General features: G+C 35.6%; 1 protein-coding gene and 1 long non-coding RNA gene across 3 annotated transcripts in view; one reads left to right on the top strand and one right to left on the bottom strand.

Annotated features, from left to right (window-relative positions):
- The window catches only part of tmem63ba (transmembrane protein 63Ba), a 75,846-nt gene that overhangs the window by 14,050 nt on the left and 35,505 nt on the right, over positions 1 to 26,291 (top strand). Inside the window, exons 2-6 of one of the 2 annotated variants that reach the window (XM_056470849.1) lie at positions 7,138 to 7,321; positions 9,486 to 9,565; positions 13,358 to 13,399; positions 19,690 to 19,780; positions 24,231 to 24,268. In XM_056470849.1, coding sequence (XP_056326824.1) covers positions 7,181 to 7,321; positions 9,486 to 9,565; positions 13,358 to 13,399; positions 19,690 to 19,780; positions 24,231 to 24,268 — 392 coding nt within the window. In that variant the 5' untranslated portion in view covers positions 7,138 to 7,180. The remainder of the gene's footprint in view (positions 1 to 7,137; positions 7,322 to 9,485; positions 9,566 to 13,357; positions 13,400 to 19,689; positions 19,781 to 24,230; positions 24,269 to 26,291) is intronic. The other variant, XM_056470850.1, reaches the window with a different exon arrangement.
- Positions 1 to 26,291, bottom strand: part of LOC130239589 (uncharacterized) — a 54,356-nt gene that overhangs the window by 5,991 nt on the left and 22,074 nt on the right. Inside the window, exon 2 of the long non-coding RNA XR_008838698.1 lies at positions 2,996 to 3,101. This is a non-coding gene — a long non-coding RNA (uncharacterized LOC130239589). The remainder of the gene's footprint in view (positions 1 to 2,995; positions 3,102 to 26,291) is intronic.

Genomic DNA, 26,291 nt, shown 5'->3' with positions numbered 1-26,291 from the left:
TTTTTAGAGTCACTGCTAAGATTAACCACAATACAGTGAAGGTTTATCATTTGCATGTGTTTTTAAGCCCTGTGTCTGAGCATTTCAAGAGAGTTTAAGACATTTGGGGACAAGAAATATGACTTTTGGAGGTGTAACGAACATTAATAGACCTTTATTACTTTACCCTACTCAAGTGTAGTGAGTATTGCACTCTGAAAGGTTGATGCATTAACATGTGGAGCGAAATCTGCGTAACCTAATGGGCAAATATCTTGCTGTCTCGATATGTTAATGCTTAGATTATGCACTCAAAACCCTGACTAACAAGCCACAAGTGTCCATTAGGTGAGGCCGCAAACAGAGCTTGTGTGTTTCAATTTGGCTACCACCGCAAGTATATTTCAAACCTGTGGGAAGCACTGAATACGCTTAAATTTGTACAAATAATTAAGTTAATTAATCAATTTGGGTTGGAAGAACATGAAGGAATGTGTGAAAGCCAGATTTTTTTTTCTACAGTGTAGGGTTAATTTGTGTAACTATTGATTATAAAATAATTCTATATTCCATAGTCATTCATAAAAGCAGTTTTAAACTATTTTGGATGAGACAGTCGGTGCTAATCGATCTAATCTCATGCTTCAGAAGTTTAAAGGGCACCTATGGTGAAAAATCTACTTTTAAAGCTATTTGGACAGACATGTGTGTAAGTATAGTGTATAGACCGTCATATTGGGGTGATATAAATGCACCCAGTCCTTTTTTTTTCAATGTAACAACATAAAAACAGTGGATCAATTGGAGCGGTTTTCAGTTCAACTGCAACTTGACGTAGGAGTGCGGTTCCCCCGCCCACCAATATTGATTGACAGGTGCGCATCACCGTATCATCAGTTTGTTGTTTCACGTCCGCCATTTTCAGCGTGTGAGTCAAAGCGATATCACTAAAGTAACACCCTAGCTCTATTTTTAGATGTAAGCCTCATTGGGCTCAACACAAGATCAACATTCATCACATGATCGCTCTAATCAGAATTATTGGTTGTAATTTAGTTTATTTGTAGGTAGGTTTGCAAACATGTGTACTTTTCATTGCGTCTATCTTAAACTTCAGCCGCTTGCATTTCTCGCGGTCACAGAAGCTCCCTGTGATGTAGGTGCAGCTGGAAAAGCGAGCGCGTTGCCTCACGTAAGTGTCTCTCCATTGGAAATAAAATAACGAACTTGCCTGCAGGTCGCGCCACGCATTTTAAAAATCTAAACATAGGTTTCTATCATGGTACACACACCGACGCTTCAAGTCGGAGGCTGTCCGCGGTGCTCAGCCACGATTCAGGACACTTCATATTTCTGCCGCGCCACAGAGCGCCATCTGAAGAGTTTCATTTTAAATAACATGCCAATGTGCGTGTCTGATGTGCCATGTTGCGGCTCCGAGTGGCGCATCCAGTGCCTCAGTCAAAGTTAATTCAGTGTGCGTGGTTATTAGTCTCTGTGTTCAAGCTCGGCACTTGAAACTAGCACACAGTTGGCTGTAAAACTGTACAAAGACACAAATGATTTTGTACTCTCTGCTTGGTCTGTGTCAGAGTCGTACATGTACGGCTGAATGCTGGTGCTCTCACTCATGTTGCTTCTCTCTGTCTGCCTGTCTGTTGCCAAACACAGAGCGGGGTAGCTCTTGGCTCTGCCCCCTTGTTACGTTGGGCAGGAATTTGAAACTAATTTTCATGTGAAGCAACACACCCCTGAAACGGCGACCTGTGTACACGCCCCCAAAATAACACTAACACATTATAATAAAAAAAATCTGAACTGTGTTTTGAACTGAGCCTAAACTGGCACACTCAGAAGAACCATAGTATTAATATTAAATCATAAACTACGTGGGTAAACTACGTGCCCTTTAAATATTTCACTGCAATTTTATAGCTCAAATCTGATCAGTAATTTCTGCATACACTCACACACTTTTTGCTGCTTGCCAAAACTACTTATTAAAATGGAGTTGAATCAACACAAGTCTTGAGGGTTTTTTGAGACAAATTAATTGTTTTAGGTTCAATTCACTTAAATTCATAAAAACAATTAAGTTAACTTAATTGATTTGTGTTGAGACAACAAGAAGAAATTGTGTGGAACCCAGCATTTTTCACAGTGTAGTACATACAGTACATGTTAAAATGAATGCAATTCATTTAACTGTTGCTTGTTGGAGATAATAAAAAGGAAAATGTAAACAATGGCATTTTCGAGGGCACACTTTGATGCATCGGAAGTGTATTGGTGTCAAAGATGATTATAACTGACCTCACCTTCAGCTGACTTGGCACACAGTTTGGTTTGTTACGTAACCCAGCGTGTGACTTTCTCTCCCCCATCACCCTTATAGGCCGTATTTATTTTCCATTAGAAAGTTCAAGAGTCCTGCTGTCATGCTTAACATAAACTTAGTTCTGACATTAATCCACACTGGACAGCCATTGTGTGTTTATATAATTTAGCTAATTCCTGGTGCAATATATTAGCAAATTTAACCACAAAATGAAACATTAAACTCACCATAGCAAAGCAGACATCAGTTCAGATTAACCTACTCAATTTTGAATGAATGCTTACTTCACATTTTGCTTTTATTCATATTTCATCAGTGTTGCTTTTGTAATATTTATTATGTTTATATTGGTAGGTATTTTGGGTGGCACGGTGGTTCAGTGGTTAGCACTGTTGCATAACAGCAAGAAGGTCGCTGGTTCGACAGGCAGGCAGGCAGGCAGCATAATACAGAGAGTGGACCAAAGCGCAACAAATGATCGGTAATTAAGAGGGAAAAAAAGAAAAATAGAATATATATGTGTGTATATATATATATATTCCCTTTTCAAGTCGATCAACTCGATCTCTCAACATGTGTGAAGGACATTAAAACCTGCCATGTGAAAAACCACGCCGATCTTAGTTTGGTTTGATCACGAAAAGAGGTGAAGGCTGTAGAAGTGAAAAGTGAAAGTACCTGCCCCCATTACGTCAGCCGCAGATCTGGTTGACACCATGGTTGAAACCCAGACAGGCAGTCAGGCAGCGTAATACCGAGAGTGGACCACAGCGCTTCAAATGATCTGTAATTAAAAGGGAAAAATAGAATAAATATATATATGTATATTAGACCCACGCCTGATGCTTGTATTTGCAGCAGCTCCAGGTTCACAACTTCACACATTGGGTTAAATTAGGTTTTACAATGTCCGTCTTCAGTCCAGTAATTCTATTGTATCTGTTCAGCTGAGGAAACGGAACCAACCCTGTGACATCAGGCACAGCGATATTCCAAGATGGCGGCACCCTAGGTCTAAAATCTATAGTAAAACATGCCGTTTTCCGCTAAATAATTACATTAATCGACTTTGTAGTATATATTTCCATTAAAGTGGAAATCAATGTACAAAATATTGTAAACTTGACCGAGTGCTTCATTTCACCTTTAAACCTTTAAATGTCACTTTAAGCTGAATACTAGTATCTCGCTAAATAACCGGTAAAAAATTATGTACTGTCATCATGGCAAAGATAAAAGAAACTGATTAGAAATTAGTTTTTAAAACAATTATGTTGAAAAATGTGTTAATCTTCTCAGTTAAACTGCACTCTGGAAAGAGTTCAAATTTCACAGGAAGGCTAATATTCAATTCAATTCACCTTTATTTGTATAGAGCTTTTACAATGTAGATTGTGTCAAAGCAGCTTCACATAAAAGGTCATAGTAAATTGGAACAGTGTAGTTCAGTTTGTAGTGTTTAAGTTCAGTTCAGTTTAGCTCAGTTCAGTGTGGTTTAATAATCACTACTGAGAGTCCAAATACTGAAGAGCAAATCCAACGATGCACAGGTTTACAGATCCTGAACCATGCAAGCTAGAGGCGACAGCGGAGAGGGAAAAAAAACTTCACTAATTGGCGAAAGTGAAGGAAAAAACCTTGAGAGAAACCAGACTCAGTTGGGCACGACCATTTTAATTTCTCCGCTGGCCAAATGTCTTGTGCAGAGCTGCAGTCTCAGCGGCAGAGGCTGGAAGCTGGCCTCAGCGAAGACTCGTCTGTCCCTGGAGCGTCACAGGAATCAGTCTCATGCTCTCCACTCCATTAGCTAACGCTAATTTTGTATCCCTCTAATTGTAGGTCGAGTTGTGGGATCTGCTGTGTACAGGATTTAGGCCCAATAAGTAATAATTCTGTTTTGTCTGAGTTTAAGAGAAGATAATTGTTGGTCATCCAGTCTTTAACATCTTTAATACACTCAGTTAGCTTAGACAGTTTAGACGTTTCGTCAGGTTTAGTTGAAATATATAATTGAGTATCATCTGCATAGCAGTGAAAGCTGATCCCATGTCTTCTAATAATGTCTCCCAGGTAGCATGTATATTGTAAACAGCAAAGGGCCTAAAACCGATCCTTGAGGCACTCCATACTTTACTGGGCTGACTTGTGAAGGCTGTCCATTAATATTCACAAAACTGGTAACGGTCAGCTAAGTATGACCTAAACCATTGTAGAGCCTGTCCCTGGACACCTGTAGACTTTAAGCGATTTATGAGGATACTGTGGTCAGTGGTGTCAAATGCTGCACTAAGATCGAGTAAAACTAATAGCGAGATGCACCCTTGGTCAGCAGCTAAGAGTAGATCATTGGTTATTTTCACTAATGCAGTTTATGTACTGTGATGAGCTCTGAAACCTGACTGAAACACTTCAAAAACATTGTTCGTCTGCAGAAAGGAGCATAATAATTTTGCCTTCAACTCTATGTTATTATCTTGATGTTTCGCCCAACGTTCCTTCGAGAAGAACTTGGTACAGTTGGCACATTTATCCTCAGAGCAACTGCTTGAACTGACTGACCTCTGTTTGTCCATTGTGGAGTGGTTTGGTGGCTGATCTCACTGTAGGAGGAATATAGATGTGTCTGTGTGTTGAGTCAGCGGCAGCACGCCAGAGCACAGCATGCACAGTCTCAGAGGTCTACCAATCGTTTATTGTAGGGGTCTGTTTTGCAGTGACACACAAGAAAGCTTTCACAAAGTTACATACTGTAATTCATTAAGTCACACCTTTAAACACTATAGATTCAGATGCTGATTTATGATGTAGAGCTCTTATATGCTGTTGTGTTTTCTCTCCTGCGTTACCAGAACCGGTCTTTCCTGTCTACTTTCTTTAGAAAGCATGAGCCAGATTCATTGTGTGCCTTTTAAGTATGCTCTCTCTCCGATTTGTTCAGCTTATAGGGCTGTGCAATATTTCAATATAATTATTAGCCCAATAATATTTTCAAATATTTCTCAAGTGCTATTTAATGGCGCAAGGAAATTTTCACAGTATTTCTGATCATATGTTTTCTTCTGGAGAAAGTCTTATTTGTTTTATTTTACATAGAATAAGATCATTTTTTTAAAACCATTTTAAGGTCGATATTATTAGCCCCCTTAAACAATATTTAAGTAATATACCCATTGTTATATAATGACTTACCTAATTACCCCAACTTGCATAGGTAACCTAATTATCAAATTTAATATGTCAAATTTCTGGTTCATAAGGTCACACTTATCACTGCAGGCAGCTAAAATATTCATATTCAAAAACTTATTCAGTATGTTTTACATTAACCTAACGGATTAGCGCATGCCCTTCCACCTGCAACCCAGTACTGGGAAACATCTATACACACTCATTCACACACATACACTACAGACAATTTAGTTTATTCAATGTATGTAAAGCGCATGGACTGCGTGGGGAAACCGAAGCATTTGGAGGAAACACACGCAAACAAGGGGAAAAAATGCAAACTCCACACAGAGACCCAGCTGGGACTCGAACCAGCGACCTTCTTTCTGAGGTGACAGTGCTAACCACTGAGCCACTGTGCTGCCTTTTTTGCATTTTATTTTGCACTGTTTTTTATTTTAGGTTGGGTGAAATTTCTACATTTGGTCATCTACATGTGGTCAATACAGTGGTCCCTCATTAATCGCGGGAGTTACGTTCTAAAAATAACCTGCAGTAGGCAGAATTCATGAAGTAGGATTCCTTAAGATGGTTTTGTTGCGGACGACCCTTTTTGTATCCTTGTTGAAACTTATTGCTGCTGTCGTCCTGATGTTATTTTCCTCCTCCTTTATGTAACAAACCGAAGATTAATTTATTCCATAATGGTGCCGTGTAATAGAGATCTGTGCGGGACAAAATTTTTTATCCCGCTTCCGCCCGGTGTTAGTCTCAACCCGACCGCTTTTATTTAGCATTTCCTCACCTGCTGTTCGACCTGCCCCGTTTTCTACCCAACGTGACTGTTCCTGCTAATGGGGGGGTTGGGGATGATGATGTGTTCGTGAACGGAAGAGCAAAACCAAAAACCACCCAGCTGGATGATACAGAGTCCAGACAGCCTATAACAAGCGACACACAGCATCACGCTCTCTCTCTCATTCACTCAAATATACACACACATATACACAAACACACACACACACACAAAGACAGCACCAAGAAAGCGACACACAGCATTACGCTCTCTCTAATTTACACACACACACACACAAGACAGTACCCAAACAAGCGACACATAGCATCATGCTTTGTCGTTCACACACACACAGCATCCAGGCGAATACGCGCATGCTTGCTCGCTCCGGAGCGATATCGTATGACCGCCCGCTCCCGTTCAAAGGACACCAGGGTTACTGACAGCTCCCATACTTTATTCGGAAATTTAATCACGCAGATCTGCAGATCTCTACCGCGTAACTTCTACCTTCCTTTAGCATGTCCAGAAGTCCAACTTTTTGTGCAATGGTTAGAATCTTCCTCTGCCTTTGACATGCAGAGTTATTCATCGACATTGTGGGGTTTATTGGGGAGAAAAATTGCAAACACACAGAGCCACACTGCTAGCGATCGAAGATTTATGTAAATTTGGCAAGCTGAACGCATTCTGTACTGTACAGGAGACACAGCACAGAGGAGATTGATTGACAATAATCTAAAGCCAATCAGGATGCAGAACACAATGTGCTGTTCAATAAAAACATGTCAAAATGTGATGTAGTTCAGCTGTATTTCAGATATTTTCACATGATAACACTCTTGTCTTCTAACAGGTGGACTTTCAGGATGCAGCAGCTTGTCTAAGCTTTGCTCACGATGATTGCAACCGGTTCCCCCAACAACACCAATGGCACCCAGGACTTCTGCTATTCGGGCCGGATCCGCAGTACTGTGCTCCAGGGCCTGCCCTTTGGAGGAGTGCCCACTGTACTGGCCCTGGACTTCATGTGCTTTTTGGTACGCATTACAAGTTAGCTTATTAGTTGTTGTTCATTTGCCAAGACTCAGCATGAATTATCCTCCTTACTCTCTTAATACACATGACCTGGTCTTTATAAGATCTTTCCAATAGGGGATATTTTATGTTTGTTTTAAGGGTTAGTTCACCCAAAAATGAAAATTCTGTTATTTATTATGTATAATTATTATTAATCCTTGTGTATTGTTGAAATTGACAGCCCTTTCATTATGTTCGGGGCTGTTTTTGCCCCATTGATTTTAACTGCATTTTTTGATTGCAAAGCCATGACACCACACAATCATTTATCATATAATAATATTTATAATTGATCGTTCTCACTCATTTTAGTGTGGATGACCATTTTATTGCAAAGAATTGAAAATGATAGTGTGGACACGAAGCATTTTTAGATAAACTCATCAATTTTACTCATATTAGTGTAGACGTAGCCTAAGCTATATATGCATATTTATACAAAACAATTTATTAAAAAAAAGCCATTGTAAAGCCTTGTAAACTCCTCATTTGCATTTTTCTGAATACACAGACTTAAAATGCATGCAGAAAAACATGAGTCTTGTGTGCGAGTATTAAACTAAGCTGTATGTTGCAATAACCATCAAAAATTTAACAACCATCAAGTTGTTTCAGTATATTAGTTCTGTGAAACGCCATCTTTTGAATATAAAGAGAGCACACTACTCAAACATACTCTAAGTTCATACGGTCATGGAAAACCTGGAAAAGTCATGGATGTTTGACATGGCATTTTCCATGCCTTGAAAAGTTTTGGAAAAACAGAAAAAACCCGCAAAGTTTTGGAAAAGTCATGGAAAACAGATATCTGTATACTTGAATATGGGTTATTTACTCCTGTTCTGTCCTTGGCCAATCACATACTCGCACATTATTAGTGCGGTGTACGCATTAGCGAAATCAATTTCACATAGATATAAATATAAATTGAAACTAAATAGATTGTTGCGTGTTTTACAATATTCTGTAATAATCTTGAACATGCAGTGTTTTTCTTTTTCTACGCATATGGAGACATTGCATGAAACATTAGGTCATGAAAATTTACTTGAAAGTCTTGGAAAAATCATGGAAAAGTCATGGAATTTCAGTAGTAAAAATGTGTATGAACCCTGCATACAGCATCAACTTCTCAGAATCAGAATACCTCCTTTAAAGTAGGTGCTGCTGGCATTAGTTTTGTCCAGTAGCCAAATTTCTATCAATGCCTCCTCTCCAGCAACCTGATAATATGATCGCAGCAATTAGCAAATGATAATGATCCCGTCCATTACTGATGGAAAAAATCCAGCACTACTTTTTTCTCATTTAAGAAGCGGTTTTACTTGGATAAATATATATAAATATATAATATGTCTATATATATATATGTGTGTGTGTCAATATAGAACAATGCAGAGGACTTTTTTTGTAATCTACAAATTTGGATTTAGACATAAAGCCCCCCACTTCTCACATTCCAATTAAATGCAAGTTTTATTTGATTCAGTTTAATCGGAAATGGGTAACAAAAATATTTTAGGTTGACTTTAACATGCAAAAAAGGCACATGCAAAGCACTAGGCACAGAGTTGCTTTCCAAAGGCTTGGTTCTATGCTCTTCAGACCTTCCCAAAACAATTTCAAAACTTTAAAGAAGCATTTCCAGCTTTTAACCTCTGTAGGCCAAAACCAATACACTTGCAAGGGGAAAAAAACTTTAGATTGTGGCATAGTACACTTCAATGATCTGTGACATACTTCTTTCAGATTTTGATTTCTTTTAGTTAAATATTGTCAGTCACATTGAACCAAACTGTCTGCTAAATCCATATTGTAAATGTTAATACTGACTGAAGTGGTTAAGGACATGTAAAACGTCTTTAAATTCTGTGACCATCTTCAGAATAATAGTTACATATTTCTGGTAGTCTTGGGTTTAAGAAAAAAAATCTGAGATGTTCTTGTTTTCCTGCGGTTCAGAATTCGAGCACTTTAGGAATGTGCTTTTCACAATCACATTTAATTTTCATGTGCTGTTTGTCACAGTTGCTGTTTTGTGAACTGGGATTTGTGATTGAACGCATGTGTGGAATGAAATGGGAATGTGAAACATTGTGTAACATGTATATTGTGTGTCTCCAGGTGCTGCTATGTGTATTTTCTTTCTTGAGGAAGGTGGCGTGGGATTATGGCCGTCTCGCTTTGGTCTCTGATGCTGACAGGTAAAAAAAAAAGATTGCAATACAATGCAATATACAGTTTTTAACAAAAGTGTATTTACAGATTGACATACAGTGGGAGAAATAAGTATTGAACACGTCACCATTTTTCTCAGAAACCATTTCTAAAGGTGTTGTTCACTTGAAATTATCACCTGATGTTGGTAACAACCAAAGAAATCCATATATGCCAAGAAAACAATACTAATTAGTTTACAAATGAAGTTATGTGTAATAAAATGAAATGACGCAAGGAAAAAGTATTGAACACATGAAGAAAGGGAGGTGTAGTTCGGCAGTGAAAGCCCAGACAGCAGCTGAAACTTCTCAGTAGTTCTTCAGCCACTCTCTGCCCTTCATCACTGTAAATAAATATCTGCTACTTCAGTCCAACATCTACATTAGCAGGAGGATGAAGATGACACCAGGGTGGACATTTCAGCAAGAAAATGATCCAAAACACAGCCAAGGAGACTCTCAAATGCTTTCAGAGAAGGAAAATCAAGCTGTAGAATGGCCAAGCCAATCACCGAGCTCAAAAACAATAGAAAATACAAAATAAAGCTCCAATTTGACTGACGATACCCACAGAAAAATCGAGAATTTGACACTTTGTTGAAGTCTGTGAAAAACTCACACCAGCAATGCAGGTGATGAGAGGCATCTTATGCTGCCATCACCAAAAAAGCCTTTTCTATGAAATAGGCATGCTCCGATCAGGATTTTTGCAGCAGATACCGAGTATCGATTCCTTGTCATGGTGATCGGCCAATACAGAGTACCGATACTGATTCTTCAAGCTTTATATAACTTTGCCATTGCATAAGCACAAATACCCTTTAAGGCCTTTAAGGATGAGATCTCGCTGTACCTACGATAATAAATTAAGGTTGAGTACTGATCGAATGATGAAACCTGATTATCGGCCGATACTGATCTCGGGCCGATCGAACAGAACATCCCTAATATAAAGTATTAAATTAGTTTCAGTAGTTCAGTTCTTTCTCCTTGTGTCATTTCATTATTATTATTATTATTTTGTTTTGTTTTATTTTTATGTTTGTATTGTTTTGGTTTTTACAAAAATCTGGTCAAATTTTATATCAACAGCTTCTATAGAAATATTATTCCCAGGTCAGCGCAATAGCCTAGTGCAGGGGTGTCAAAACCCGGTCCTGGAGGGCCGGTGTTCTGCATATTTTTGTTCCAACCCCAATTAAACACACCTGAGCTAGCTAATCAAGCTCTTTCTAGGTATACTAGAAACTTCAGGAAGGTGTGTTGGAGCTAAACAATGCAGGACAGCGGTCTTCCAAGACCGAGCTTGGACACCCCTGGCCTAGTGGTTAGCGTGCCAACATATGGTGCAGTAGCACGTCAGGGCGTCCCGAGTTCGAATCCCAGCTCAAGGACATTTCCCTACCCCTCCTTCTCTTTATTATTAATATTATTCCCAGGAAAAAACATGATGTGTTTAATGCTTATTTCCCCCACTGTATAACATGTTTTCTCATTGTTATCATTGCTGTAATAATTAATTTGTGTTAAAGCAGTGTTTAATAAAAAAGTAACAGTTACGTACTATAAAAAAAAAGATAAAAAGTCACAAAGACACAGCTGGCTCCATTACCACAGCATGCTCTTGACCCCAATCTAACCCAAAACAAACACTCATCTGAGTCATTTTCTCCATAAAGTTGGACTATGTTTACAGCTGGATGTTTGATGCATCAGCCTTGACTCTGACTTGAGGATATACATGATAAAATTGGTCTCAACGCTGCAAGGTAGAAGCCTGCATAATGGCTTTAGCTAATGGATTGGTTGTTCAGATCTGGAGCTTCTGTCTTTCCAAAAGCTCAGCCAGTATTATTCAATTAGTAACGTGACCCTACCTTTCAATCACACTCACATCCTGAGATTTCAAATCTCATTCGAGTGCCGCGTAAGTGTACAAGAGATCGTGTTTATTGGAGATCTGATTATGTTCCGGGCATCTTTTACACATTTTTGTCCAGTCAGGTCCCCCATTTTTACTACTCTGATGTCTAAAATCTGTTCAATGTTTCAGGATAGCACTTGAGTTGGATACCATACTCTTTAATAGACCAACTCTTGGGTGCCACAGAAATTTTGTCTATATTCAGGGTGTCTGCAGGGTCTTAAGTCTTAGATTCACTAAAATATTCATTTGTAGGTCTTAAATTATTTTGGTTTTAATTTTCCTGCATCTATGTAAAGCTGCTGAATCAATCCAACACCTATACAGTCACCAACAATCCATCTAAAAAACTCTATTTTTACTCTATTTACCTGTATGGTTTAATTATCTTCCTCACAATAACATTTGTAAGTTCTCCAGGTATTTATAGACCATACTTGGCAAGCACACTGACCTGGACAGACTGTTGTATGTTTAGTTTATTATAGTTTTTAAAGCTTGTCAAAGAAAAGTTAGATTAAAAAAGTGTATATACGAGTTGTTTTGACACATTATTTAAGTATTACTTAAGTAATTATTTTTTATGGGACAAGTAAAAATACTTGGCACTATATAAGTCTGAAATTCCGTTCATAATGGTCTTAAATATGACTCGGTGAAAGCAGAAGAAACCCTGAAATTATAAATGATCTTACTCTTACAGCATGCACACTGGACAGCCATTGTGTATTTATATGCTTTTGCAAATTCCTTGTGCAAATATATCCACAAAAGGCCAAAAAATGTAATGTTAACCATTCATTGATCTATTTATGAACATTTTGTTGTGTAACTGTTTCCCTGATTACACACCTGCATATGTACATACATCTACATACTGTATTGTACATTTCATAAAAGTTGCATGGTGTCAAATTGGGTAAGCTAAATTGTCTGTGGTGTATGTGTGTGAATGAGAGTGTATGGGTGTTTCCTAGTGATGGGTTGCAGCTGAAAGAGCATCCGCTGTGTAAAACATATGCTGAATAAGTTGGCGGTTCATTACGCTGTGGCGACTCCTGATTAATAAAGGCACTAAGCCGGAAATAAAATAAAAAGAAAACCCCTGATAAGTTCCTCTTACAACTTGGCTGTGCATTACATGAATAATTCATCAGGCAATTACTGCACTTTGACCATGGTTCCCGCATGTACATGTGTTTGTCTCAAAGCATTTTAGAAATATTTGCCTATAAAAGGGTCTCATTCACAGATTGGCAATAAATGGGTCAAGCTGTCATTACAAGTTTGAAAGTGTGAAGTTGGTGTGAACAGTATAGCTGTTGACAAAACTTAAAGCTACATGCTTTTAGCTATATATATATATGTATATATATATATATATATATATATATATATATATATATATATATATATATATATATATATATATATATATAAATTATCATATACAAACCATTCATTTTAGTATTTTTATTGAAATATTTAATAAAGAAATTGGATTTTTCTCTGTGTATTTAGGCTTCTGGGCAGTGCACCAACATACTGTATAGTGCCATTGTGCTTCCGGTGTCCCAAGTTCGAGTCCCGGCTCACAGACTATCCTATCCTAATAAAAGCAAAAACGAAAAGAAAACAAATCTTTAACAAAAAGAATTACTTTTGCATTCTGACTGATCCGATTACATGCTTGCATTTACCGGCAGAATGAGAGTCAAGTAAATCATTGAATTATTATCATTGTTCATCTTACATGAGTAATAGCATCGTCTTCCACAGAATGACTGATCACATATTTTGACTAGTTTCTGTATGTCATGCATGAACTTGATGAATTTCTTTTCCCTCAACAGTAGGCGGAATAAACACTATCAGCGTCTGGACGAGCAGGAATAGTATGTTTTGTTTTTTTGTTGGTTTATTTTTCCAAGGATGCGCTGTGTCTGCTTTGTGAATTCTGGCCTTTCTTCTGCTGTGCGCTCTGTCTGGTGGACTTGGGATTTAATTCATTCACTGTGTACTTGTTTCCTAATATCTCTTTTTACTTCTTTCTATTGGCCTTTTTTTAATTCCCTTCCTTCCTGGAGTCCATTGGTTGAGGGTTTCTCGAGATGATCATGTCATTTACCTGAGCTAATCGATATATATAATGTGTCTCTTACTGATTTCTAACTTTTAAAGGTGAAGTGTGTCATTTACACTTAAATGAGTTGTATCAAACAGGTTTCCTGAACTTTACAAACACATTTTCTAAATTGTGTTTAATATTACTCGGTTAAACTTTTACTTGGACTGTACAGCTCTCAATAATAAACAGTTGAAGTCTAAATTATTAGCCCTCCAGAATTATTAGCCAGTCTGTATATTTTTCCCCAATTTCTGTTTAACGGAGAGCAGGTTTTTTCTAAACAAAATAGTTTTAATAACTCATTTCTAATAACTGATTTATTTGATCTTTGCCATGATGACAGTAAATAATATTTGACTAGATATTATCAAGATACTAGTATTCAGCTTAAAGTGACATTTAAAGGCTTAACAAGGTTAACTAGGCAGGTAATAATAATATTGACCTTAAAATGGTTATTAAAAAAATTTAAACTGCTTTTATTCTAGCCGAAATAACCAAATAAGACTTTCTCTAGAAGAAAAAATATTATAGGAAATACTGTGCAAAATTTCTTGCTCTGTTAAACATCATTGGGGAAATATTCAATTAAATTCACAGGAGGGCGAATAATTTTGACTTCAACTGTACATATTTAATCTACAGATATATAAGTATATAATATAGTATATAATATAAATATAATCAGTGGTGTAGTCCTTGCTATACGCACATATACTCAGTATGCATACTTTTTTCCATGAGCTGTTTGGGTATTACCACTTCTGAGGATCAATAATTGCATATACCCTCGGTATACTCACTTATTTTTCTGATTAAACTTCCCTAATTTTAGTGTATTTTTTAAATTCTTACTTAAAATGTATATGTGTCTAAATGTATATACATTTTTCTTTGTTTACCCCAAAATGATCTGTTCCTGATTCGCCCTATGAAAATCCTAAAATCTCCCTGTACAACAGTATTTCACATTTGTCTTAATCATGCCTACCGCTACAGGGAACGACACATATATATATATATATATATATATATATACACACTAAAAACAATGAGGCAAAGACTACTCATAAATCGTGTAACAATATGCGATTTAAAAGGGAAACTACTAGTATATAATAGCGACAAAAGAAGACAGACTCCTAATAGTTTGGTTTAAAACAGGCATGCACGAATGTGACAATCAAAAATAATGGCTGACTGATGTTTAAAGGAACCTATTAAATGTAAAGTAATAAGCCAGTAAAGAAAGTAAGTATAAAAAAAACTATGATTGGCAAGGCTAGCTTATATATATATATAATATATAGCTAATGAATCAAAGTAACATTGACTTTCATAATTTCTTTGCCTACTTTCATTTAAAATTTGGGTCGGGCAGAATAGTACACTACCTTTTTTTTTTAGGACTACACCACTGAATATAATGTACATAAAGGTTTTCAAAAAGGTGATGTCAATTATTTGAAGAGTTTTTTGGTAAGAATGACAGTGTTGAACTCTTCAGGAAGTCAAACTACAAGTGGATTTCTCTGTTTCTGCATTGCAAAAATGACACCCTTCACCTTTAAATGATGTTTTCGTTCCTTGAAGCGTGCACTTTTTGTCCAGGGTCTTATCACCCTATAGGTCGCACAGGGAAGAGGCTTACATGGAGAGGTAAAAAACATCATGTGATGACATAGAAAACCCCTGTGTATCTAGAAGACCTATAGTTTTGAAGGATAACTGTGATTTTAATAGATTGTTTTCGTCATTGACAGATAAATAGGAGTGCCCTCTTTAAGTGGTTGTGTATAATCAGTCAAAATGTGTTTAGAAATTTTAGTCAATCAGAGAATGACACATAAACTGGCTCTAAAAGCAATTTAGATTTTTTTATGCATACTGGCACAGTTATATGTAGGGATGGGCATTGAAACTCGGTACTTTATCGGTATCGGTGCTACTTATGAAAAGACCGAAGTATCGATAAGCTCTGCTATCGGTACTGGAGAATTATTGCTGAGTAAACATTACTTACAGTAGCATAACTTAACTGACCAACCTTTTCTAATTTGCCATATTTGATATTCGTCTGCAATACTCGACTGTGTGGAGGCTCGCGCTAAGCGCACACACGGCTTGTAAGCTTGCGGAACGAACTAAACGGGTTATATTTCCCAAGTGGACAGCGCAACAAACGCAACAAGTTGTTTTCTTGTATAAGCAGAAGCACAAGCAATCTGGCTAAGTGAAAGTATCTTTCAAAAGTGCGTTAACTGCAATAAAAAGTAATGCAAACTGCCTAGCTACTAATGGTAACGTTACATCATCCACATCGTTATGCCAGCAGTCAATCACCTAAATTAGTATGATATTAATAGTTCAATAAATAAACATGCATTCGGGTACAATGAAAAGAGTTTTTTTTTTTTTGCAGTAGTCTAAATAAATCTTAAACATTAAAAATGATTTTACATCAGCTGTATTTACAAATATAGTGTAAGAATAGCCTAATAATAAACTATGCTTATTAAGAAATTATAAAAAAAAGGTTATTTTTACATTGCAGGATGCTCCAAAACTGTATTTAAAACACAGTTAACTCCCAACACACAGTTAACTCATTTATGTGAATGCGTTAATGAAAAATCTTAAGCATTATCTCATTTAACTGCATTTTGCAACTCAAAGAGGATATTTTCAACTGCAGGGAGCACAATAAACCAAAAAAGATCCCGACTTCTGCCAGAAAAGGCGGACATGTTGATTTTTCTTCAGAAGAACGGTTAAAAACTGAGAGCCATTTTCCTTCAAACCATTGTACATTCTTTAACAGGGAAATTTGTATTTATTTGTTTTACGATTGTTAGTTTCATTTTATTTTATATTAAAAACATAATAATAAAATTAAATGTTGTTAATTCTGTTCAATTAGGTTATTTTTTAAATAAAAAACACTATAAAAAGTACAGATAAGAAAACCTTTAATTTACCGAACAGATAAGTGGTATCGATAAAAGTAGTAAAACCGTTCAAACCTTAGCGATACCCATTCCTGATTATGTCAATACTTCAGAAAGCAAATTATCAAACAAATTGGCAGTATGTATTTCAAAGAAGCACAGAACAAGCACACTCTCCAAGCTAATGCAGTTGCAATGCATTGACTGAAAATCATAATTCTGTGTGGCTTTTGAAAGCATTTTATCCTACAGTAGATTTGTTAGTGTTTCTTGATGAGTCTTTCTCTGTATAACATTCTCTAAACTCTAAATTTATGCTCCTCTATCTGCATGTTCATCTCCTTTCTAGGTTTACTGCAGTTTCTCTGTGAGCAGTCTGTGTGTATAACACCTCAATCGCTGATGCTAACTCTGTGATCCAGTTTGTACCCACAGTCACTTATTGCTGCATTCCCAATATGTGGTTAGCCTTGATGTGGCCTGATGTAGCCCGAGTAATCTGAGCAAGGAAGGTCTAGCAGTGCCCATCACTTATTAATTACCTGACATCAAACTGACGCCATGAAGATGCTCCGATAAAGTTAGCAAGAGTTCATCCAGAATTCAAATTAAAGCTACCTTATGGTATTTCAAATCTAGATGCATATAAATGTAGAGTTGAGGCCAAAATTATTACTATTTTTTTTCCCTTTTCCATTATTTCCCAAATGATGTTTAACAGATCAAGGAATTTTTCACAGTATTTCCTATAATATTTTTTCTTCTGGAAAAAGTCTTATTTGCTTTATTTCGGCTAGAATAAAAGCAGTTTTAAATTTTTTTTAAACCATTTTAAGTTCAATATTATTAACCCCCTTAATCAGTATTTTTATTCAATTGTCTACAGAACAAATCATCATTACACAGTGATTGTAATTTAACCTAATTAACCCAGTTAAGTCTTTAAATGTCACTTTAAGATGAATATTAGTATCTTGAAAATATCTAGTCAAATATTATTTACTGTCATCATGGCAGAGATAAAATAAATCAGTTATTAGAGATAAGTTATTAAAACTATTATGATTAAATGTGCTGAATAAATATTCTTTCCATTAAACCGAAATTGGGGGAAACATATACAGGCGGGTTAATAATTCTGACTTCATCTGTATTAAAGACAGACAATAACTAATGCTGTGTTATTTGCTGGAAATAAACAGAAATATGTATATGATTAAAATATATAAGTATATTCATTAAAGTGTTAGTTCTCACAACAAAAAATAAATAAATCTTTCTATATTTGCACACATTAATGCCTTTTTTTCAACCCCTCGAGACCTTCGCTCATCTTCGAGACCCAAATGAAGATATTTTAGATGAAATCAGACAGCTCCCTTTTGTTCCATAGTGGTTCTGATACGTTCAGAGTCCAAAATAACAAACTAAAAACATTGTGATAAAATTCAGTGTGACTTCAGTTGTTGAACTGTAAACATATGAAGCTTGAAGAACACTTTTGTACACCAAAAAATGTTAAAACAACTTTCTTTACCAATATATCTCTTCCACATCAGGTCATCAGGGAGCGCATTTACTATGGGCAGTATGACATATTTGCCAACGGAAAATTTGCCAACAGAGCAAATGAGCATCTTGATTTGATGTGGAAGACGTTTGCAAACAAAGTCGTTTTTACAGTTTATTTGGTGCAAAGAAATGTTCTTGGAGCTTCATATGATCCAATACAATATTTATTTATAAAGCACTTTTAAAAACAACCAAAGTTGACCAAAGTGCTGTACACAGGGGTACCAAAGACGGAGAACAAATTAAAATATAAAAGGAAGGATTTATTATGTAAAAAGCAATAAAAAATGGTAATCAATTAGTATTAAAAGTTAGAGATAACAAATAATTTTAAAAATTATAACTTGACTTCTAGTTGATCATTTGGAAAAGTGTCAGAAGGTCAATTTTTCCAATGAATCATCTGCTGAACTGCATCCCAATCATCACAAATTCTGCAGAAGACCTACTGGAACCCGCATGGACCCAAGATTCTCACAGAAATCAGTCAAGTTTGGTGAAGGAAAAATCATGGTTTGGGGTTACATTCACTACGGGGGCGTGCGAGAGATCTGCAGAGTGGTCGGCAACATTAACACATTTGTGCTGCCCATTACATTACAAAACACATGAGAGGGCAAATTCTTCAGCAGGATAGCGCTCCTCATACTTCAGCCTCCACATCAAAGTTTCTGAAAGCAAAGAAGGTCAAGGTGCTTCCGGATTGGCCAGCACAGACACCAGATATGAACATTATTGAGCATATCTGGGGTAAGATGGAGGATTGAAGATGAATCTTTGATGAACTCTGGGAGTCCTGCAAGAACGCTTTCTTTGCCATTCCAGATGACTTTATTAGTAAGTGATTTGAGTCATTGCAGAGATGTATGGATGCAGTCCTCCAAGCTCATGATGGAGTCAGACACAATATTCATTCTGTTTCCACTGCACTGTGACTTTATATACTGCACATTATTTCTGTTCAGTGACAAGACTTTAGTCTAAGCAAAGTCAGACCTTACTGTCCTAATTAAATCATTAAAAATCAAGGCATGATCATATTTTATTTTGGTAAATAAGCGTAATCTAGAGGCGTTTGCCTTTCATATAAGCCACTTCTGATACCAAATGATCACCTAGAAGTCAAGTTGAACCACTGAGTTCACATGGAAAGTGTTGACAGTAGTTTTTGATTCTTTTCTAGACTTTAAACGTTTATAGTGGATAAGGGAGTTATTGAGGTTCATCTAAAATATTAGCATTTGGGTTCTGATGATGAACATAAGTGCATTTTTTGGGTGAATCAACCCTTTAATTTAAAAAATGTGTAATTTTAGATTATATCTCATCATTGGCCTAACAAGATTAATTTCAGTTGTTTCAAACAGTTATTATATTGAATTCTGTGATGAACTATTGCTTAAGCATGTTCATAGTGCTTTATATTACAAATGTCGAATGAATGAAGTGGCATTGCAATAAGTGACTACATGTATATATGTTAGCTTTGGCGCAGTGTTCTGAAGGCACATGTTTAATAATGTGTGTTTGTGTTCAGTGTTGCCTCCGCCATGCAGACGCCTGCTGACTCCCGATATGAGCGTCTCACCTCTGTGTCCAGCTCGGTCGACTTTGACCAAAGGGACAATGTAAGTAGCTTGCGAGGTCATTCGCTTGGATGACAGTGGCTATGTTCAGAATGGCATGCTAGCACACTTTAAAAAAATATTCAGTGGATTTAATACATTTATTTAAGGTAAGTGGTTGCTAACAATTTACATGGGCTGAATTTAAACAAACAGATTAAGTTGAACATTACTAAATTTAATTAGTTTGGTTAAATTCAGCTCGTATAAATGCAACAATTTAGCAAAAATGCTGTAGGGCTGCACTATAGTGGAAAAATCTGTGATGTTGTTGAGTATTGTGAAAATTATATTTCTTACGAAATAATTTTTCCTTAGAAAAATTCAGTTTTTATTAGCTCGGTTTTTAAATCATTTATTTATTTAATGATATTAAAATAAACAGGTTAAAGATATTTTTCAGATCTTATTCAGACTGAAAAACTGTGTCAAGGTGCAAACATTTGGGTTGTTTTTTAATGATCTAGGCATAGAGTTTAAAACGCATGGCGCAAAAGCACTAAGGGTGTGTCTGAATCCACTTTTGCTATTTTAAGGATGGAAAAATTCGCTCTGCACCCCGGCGCATGGTCTAACAGGGTTGTGCTTATTCTCTTAATGAGTTATGGGTGTGTTTTGAGCATAACGTGCATTAAACCAATCAGTGTCTCGTCTCCCATTCCCTTTAAGAGTCAGTTGCGTCGCACCATGGTGCAATTGGTATTTACATAGTGGACTTTGTAAGTGGACTTGACTAGTAAGAAAAAAGTTCAACATACCATCTACCGAGATTTGTTCCAAAACTATTTCTAAATTCAGTTCTAATTTCCAGCAAACAAATAAATGAACAATAATAATGAAGTGTGGTCAAAAACTATATATCCAAACACACGTCCTATTCTTATGCCCCAAATGGTGATGCAGACATCTCCAAAACCCGACAGATGGACAAATCTAAACTTGTTTTTATAAAAGCAAAAATAAATATGCATATAATAAATAATACTGCTAATATTAACAATATACAAATGCAAATTGTCATGATTAAACTGAAAAAAGCCCCCTGAGATGAGGCATGGAGGCAGTGGTTTTTATATTTATGTAGAAAATAATTATTTTAAGAGTTCAAACAAAACATTTTAAAACTTAGATATTGTGTGTTGCTGTACATTCTGTGTGTATTAAGCAATGTGTAAGTTTGGACCTGTGTAGGCGCATGACTAATGCACTCTGCGCTGGACTTTAGAGCAGCTTTTAGTTGGTCATTTTCAATTCCTCAAAATAGCAATACACCAACAATGGATCTTAACACACCTCCTTTTCAGACCAACACACCGTGAGTCCACAAAGTGGCACAAATGATTTTTCTATTTAAACAACGGGGCACAAAATGTGGAAATTACTGTTGCGCTCATCTGAAAATAGCAGCAAATCGCGCCTTACACGTCTTGCACTTTGATGCACCGGGTGTATGAAAGGGCCCTTAGTATTTAAACCGCTATGGATGAGTGAAAAACTTAGATATTCGACTCTGATTGGTTGTTGTCATTTTCCTCTGTCGTTTCGATTCTGCCTATTAGTTTTTATTTTCAGCTCTGGGTTCACCTTTGAGTGGCTCCAGCCAATAGCAGAACAGCAACTACTTGGGAGGCGAGAATAAAGATAGCAAGACCCCATCTGATTGATCAAATTTAGATTTAATAAATGCAAATAAATAAATGTTATTCTTTATTTAATTATTTATGAACCACTGAGTATGCGAGTAAATGTATTTGGTTTGTTACAGTAGGCCCTGTCAAGGACTGGGATATTTTAGGCAGCAATTGAACAGTTCTTGAATTTCATGTGTTGAAAGCAGGGTAAGCGTGACTTTGACAAGGGACAAATCGTGATTTCTGTAAAATTCTCTGAAATTTTAACATCTTAGCCTAGAAGCCATTTGATAGTTATCACTCTTAAAATTAATAAAAAATGTGCTTAATGTGTACAGTATATACACTATATACTATAAAAGAAGCAATGCTATGTTCAATACCATTTTTAAACCAATCCAATTTAATTGAATAATGAGAACATGTATCACACTGGAAGTGTTAAATAAATTTAATAGAAATATTAGATGTTTGTGGAAAATGTTTCTAGTATTGTTATGATACTGAAATTCGGTACCAATCAGTACGGAAATTTTAAAAAGGTCCATTTCCCGCTAATATCTGAGTGCTGTTTAGAACGTACTTAAACAGCGCTGATTTGCCATTGTGTTCACATGGTCAACACAAAAGACTGTGATTGACCGTGTAGGTCATAAGTTCACCGAACTCACCGCTGTTTACGATCACATGTTTTTTCTGTAAGCTGACATTTGAGCAATCTGCTGATAAATTGCAGCTTTAAAATGCTCCCTAAAATGTGCCTGTATTTGTGATTACACTCAGTAAACAGCGGTGAATTTGGTGAACTGATGACCTTCACGGCCAATCACAGCCATTTCTGTTGAGTACGTGAACAAATTAACGAATCAGCACTGTTAAAGAACACGCTCAACAGCGCTCAAATGTTAGCGGGAAATGGACGTTTTTAAAATGTCAGTATCGATTGGTCCCGAATTCCAGTATCTTGACAACCCTAAATGTTTGACAGGGGCACACTATTCCATTGTGTTTGGCAATGTGAGACCTTGCAATCTATTTGGAAAGAATTAATAGGTGTAATTTCTAAATGAAAGTGTTCTTTGGTTGGTGTTTGGTTAATAATACAGTATAGACAGTGCATTCGGAAAGTGTTCATAGTGCTTCACTTTTTCCACATTATTTTATGTTACAGCCTTATTCCAAAATGGATTAAATTCATTTATTTGCTCAAAATTTTACATACAATAGCCCATAATGACAGTGTGAAACAAGATTTTTTGAAAATTTTGCAAGTTTATTTATCTTCATCAGTATTCACAGCCTTTGGCGTGAAGCTCTAAATCGAGCTCAGGTACATTCTGTTTCCACTGATCATTCTTGAGATGTTTCAGCAGCTTAATTGGACTTCACCTGTGGTCAATTCAGTTGATTGGACATGATCTGAAAAGGCATACACCTGTCTATATAAGGTCCCAGGGTTGACAATGCATGTCAAAGCACAAACCAAGCATGAAGACAAAGGAACTGTCTGTAGACCTCCAAGACAGGATTGTCTCGAGGCACAAGGCTGGGGAAGCTTACAGAAACATTTCTGCTGCTCTGAAAGTTCTAATGAGCACAGTGGCCTCCATCATCTGTAAGTGGACGATGTTTGAAACCACCAGGACTCTTCCTAGAGCTGGCCGGCCATCTAAGCTGAGTGATCGGGGGAGAAGGGCCTTAGTCAGGGAGGTGATAAATAACCTGATGGTCACTCTGTCTGAACTCCAGCGTTCTTCTGTGGAGAGAGGAGAACCTTCCAGAAGAACAACCATCTGTGCAGCTATCCACCAATCAGGCCTGTATGGTAGAGTGGCCAAACTGAAGCTGCTCCCCGCCTGGAATTTGCCAAAAGGCATCTGAAGGACTCTCAGACCATAAGAAACTAAATTCTCTGGTCTGATGAGACTAAAATTGAACTCTTTGGAGTGAATGACAGGCGTTACGTTTGGAGAAAACCAGGCATCGCTCATCACCAGGCTAATACCATCCCTACAGTGAAGCATGGTGGTGGCAGCATAATGCTGTAGGGATGTTTCTCAGCAGCAGGAAGTAGGAGACTAGATGACTAGACTAAAGATGAATGCAGCAATGTGCAGAGACATCCTGAACGAAAGCCAGCTTCAGAGTTCTCTTGACCTCAGACTGGGGAGACGGTTCATCCTCCAGCAGGACAATGACCCAAAGCACACCACCAAAATATCAATGGAGTCGCTTCACAACAACTCGGGGAATGTCCTTGAGTGGCCCAGCCAGAGCCCAGACCTAAATCCTATTGAACATCTCTAGAGAGATCTGAAAATGGCTTCCCATCCAACCTGATTGAGCTTGAGAGGTACTGCAAAAAGGAATGGGCAAAAATTCCCTAAGACAGGTGTGCCAAGCTTGTGGCATCATATTCAAAAAGACTTGAGGCTGTAATCGCTGCCAAAGGTGCATCAACAAATATTGAGCAAAGGCATGCAAGTTTCTCATTCTGAACATAACCTCTGTCTTTAGTTCGCTCTTTCATGCTTCTATTCAAATGACTGAAAAGCACAAGGCTGTATTTCTTGTCATCTATCTCTTTTAATGCACACACCTGTGGATTTCATAATAGCGCTAACAACGCCTTTTGACTGGCATTTGTTTGCCTCTCCCTTGCCTGCTGTGATCTGGAATAACTGCACTTACGTAAACTGGTGTCACGTGTGGAAACGGCTCCTGAGACTGCATTAGAGACGGTTAATGTCTCTGAATGTTTAGGTGATTGACAGACAACTGTTAGAGTGCACTGAATATGATGTTCTTTGTCTCCTTTACAGGGTTTATGTTCCTGGCTAACTGCCATCTTCAGGATAAAGTGAGTCTTTTCTGCATTTAATTCATGAACATACTGCAGTCATGTTTATTTCAACATTAGATAACTTAAGAACTCCCTAATTATACTGGCAAAACAATGGATGGATTTTTTTTATTACAAAATATTGACACAAGCAGTGCCCAGGGCCCCTTTTTACAGTAGAATTCAAGAAAATAAGGAAGTAGGATGATTTTATCATTCCTAAACATCAGATGTTTATTCCTGTTATTCTAGTTGGTATAACACAAATAAAACTTAAGATATTATATTATATTATATCATATTATGGTGACATGGTGGCTCAGTGGTTAGCACTCTCGCCTCACAGCAAGAAGGTCGCTGGTTCGAGTCTCGGCTTGGTCAGTTGGCATTTCTGTGTGGAGTTTGCATGTTCTCCCCGCGTTGACGTGTGTTTCCAACGGGTGCTCCGCTTTCACACACAGTCCAAACACAACCGCTATAGGTGAATTGGATGAACTAAATTGCCCGTAATGTGTGTGAATGACAGTGTAAGGGTGTTTCCCGGTACTGGGTTGCGGCTGGAAGGGCATCCGCCGTGTAAAACATGCTGAATAAGTTGGTGGTTAATTCCACTGTGGCAACCCCTGATGAATGAAGGGACTAAGCCGAGGGAAAATTAAATGAAGTATATATTATATTATATTATATTATATTATATTATATTATATTATATTATATTATATTATAGTATATTACATTACATTACATTACATTACATTACATTGCATTACATTATAGTATATTATATTACATTATATTATATTATAGTATATTATATTACATTACATTACATTACATTACATTACATTATATTATATTACATTATATTATATTATATTACATTATATTATATTATAGTATATTATATTACATTACATTACATTACATTACATTACATTATATTATATTACATTATATTATATTATATTACATTATATTATAGTATATTATAGTATATTACATTATATTATAGTATAGTATATTATAGTATATTACATTATATTATATTACATTATATTATAGTATATTATATTATATTACATTACATTATATTATATTACATTATATTATATTACATTATATTATATTATATTACATTATATTATATTATGTTATATTATAGTATATTATATTACATTATATTATATTATAGTATATTATATTATATTGCATTATATTATACTATAGTATATTATATTACATTACATTATATTATATTATAGTATATTATATTACATTATATTATATTATATTGCATTATATTATAGTATATTATATTACATTACATTATATTATATTACATTATATTATATTATGTTACATTATATTATATTATGTTACATTATATTATAGTATATTACATTATATATTACATTATATTATATTATATTACATTATATTATATTATATTATATTACATTATATTATAGTATATTACATTATATTATATTACATTATATTATATTATGTTACATTATATTATATTATAGTATATTATATTACATTATATTATATTTCATTATATTATATTATATTATATTACATTATATTATATTACATTATATTATATTACATTACATTACATTATATTATATTACATTACATTATATTACATTATATTATATTATATTACATTACATTATATTATATTACATTATATTATAGTATATTATATTATATTATATTACATTATATTATATTATAGTATATTATATTACATTATATTATATTATATTACATTATATTATATTACATTACATTATATTATATTATATTACATTATATTATATTATAGTATATTATATTACATTATATTATATTATATTATATTATATTACATTATTATATTATAGTATATTATATTACATTATATTATATTATATTACATTATATTATATTACATTACATTATATTATATTACATTATATTATATTACATTATATTATAGTATATTATATTATAGTATATTACATTACATTACATTATATTATATTACAATATA

This window comes from Danio aesculapii, chromosome 13, assembly GCF_903798145.1.
Source record: "Danio aesculapii chromosome 13, fDanAes4.1, whole genome shotgun sequence".
NCBI classification, from domain to species: domain Eukaryota; kingdom Metazoa; phylum Chordata; class Actinopteri; order Cypriniformes; family Danionidae; genus Danio; species Danio aesculapii.
This window is presented reverse-complemented; position numbering and strand designations above follow the sequence as displayed.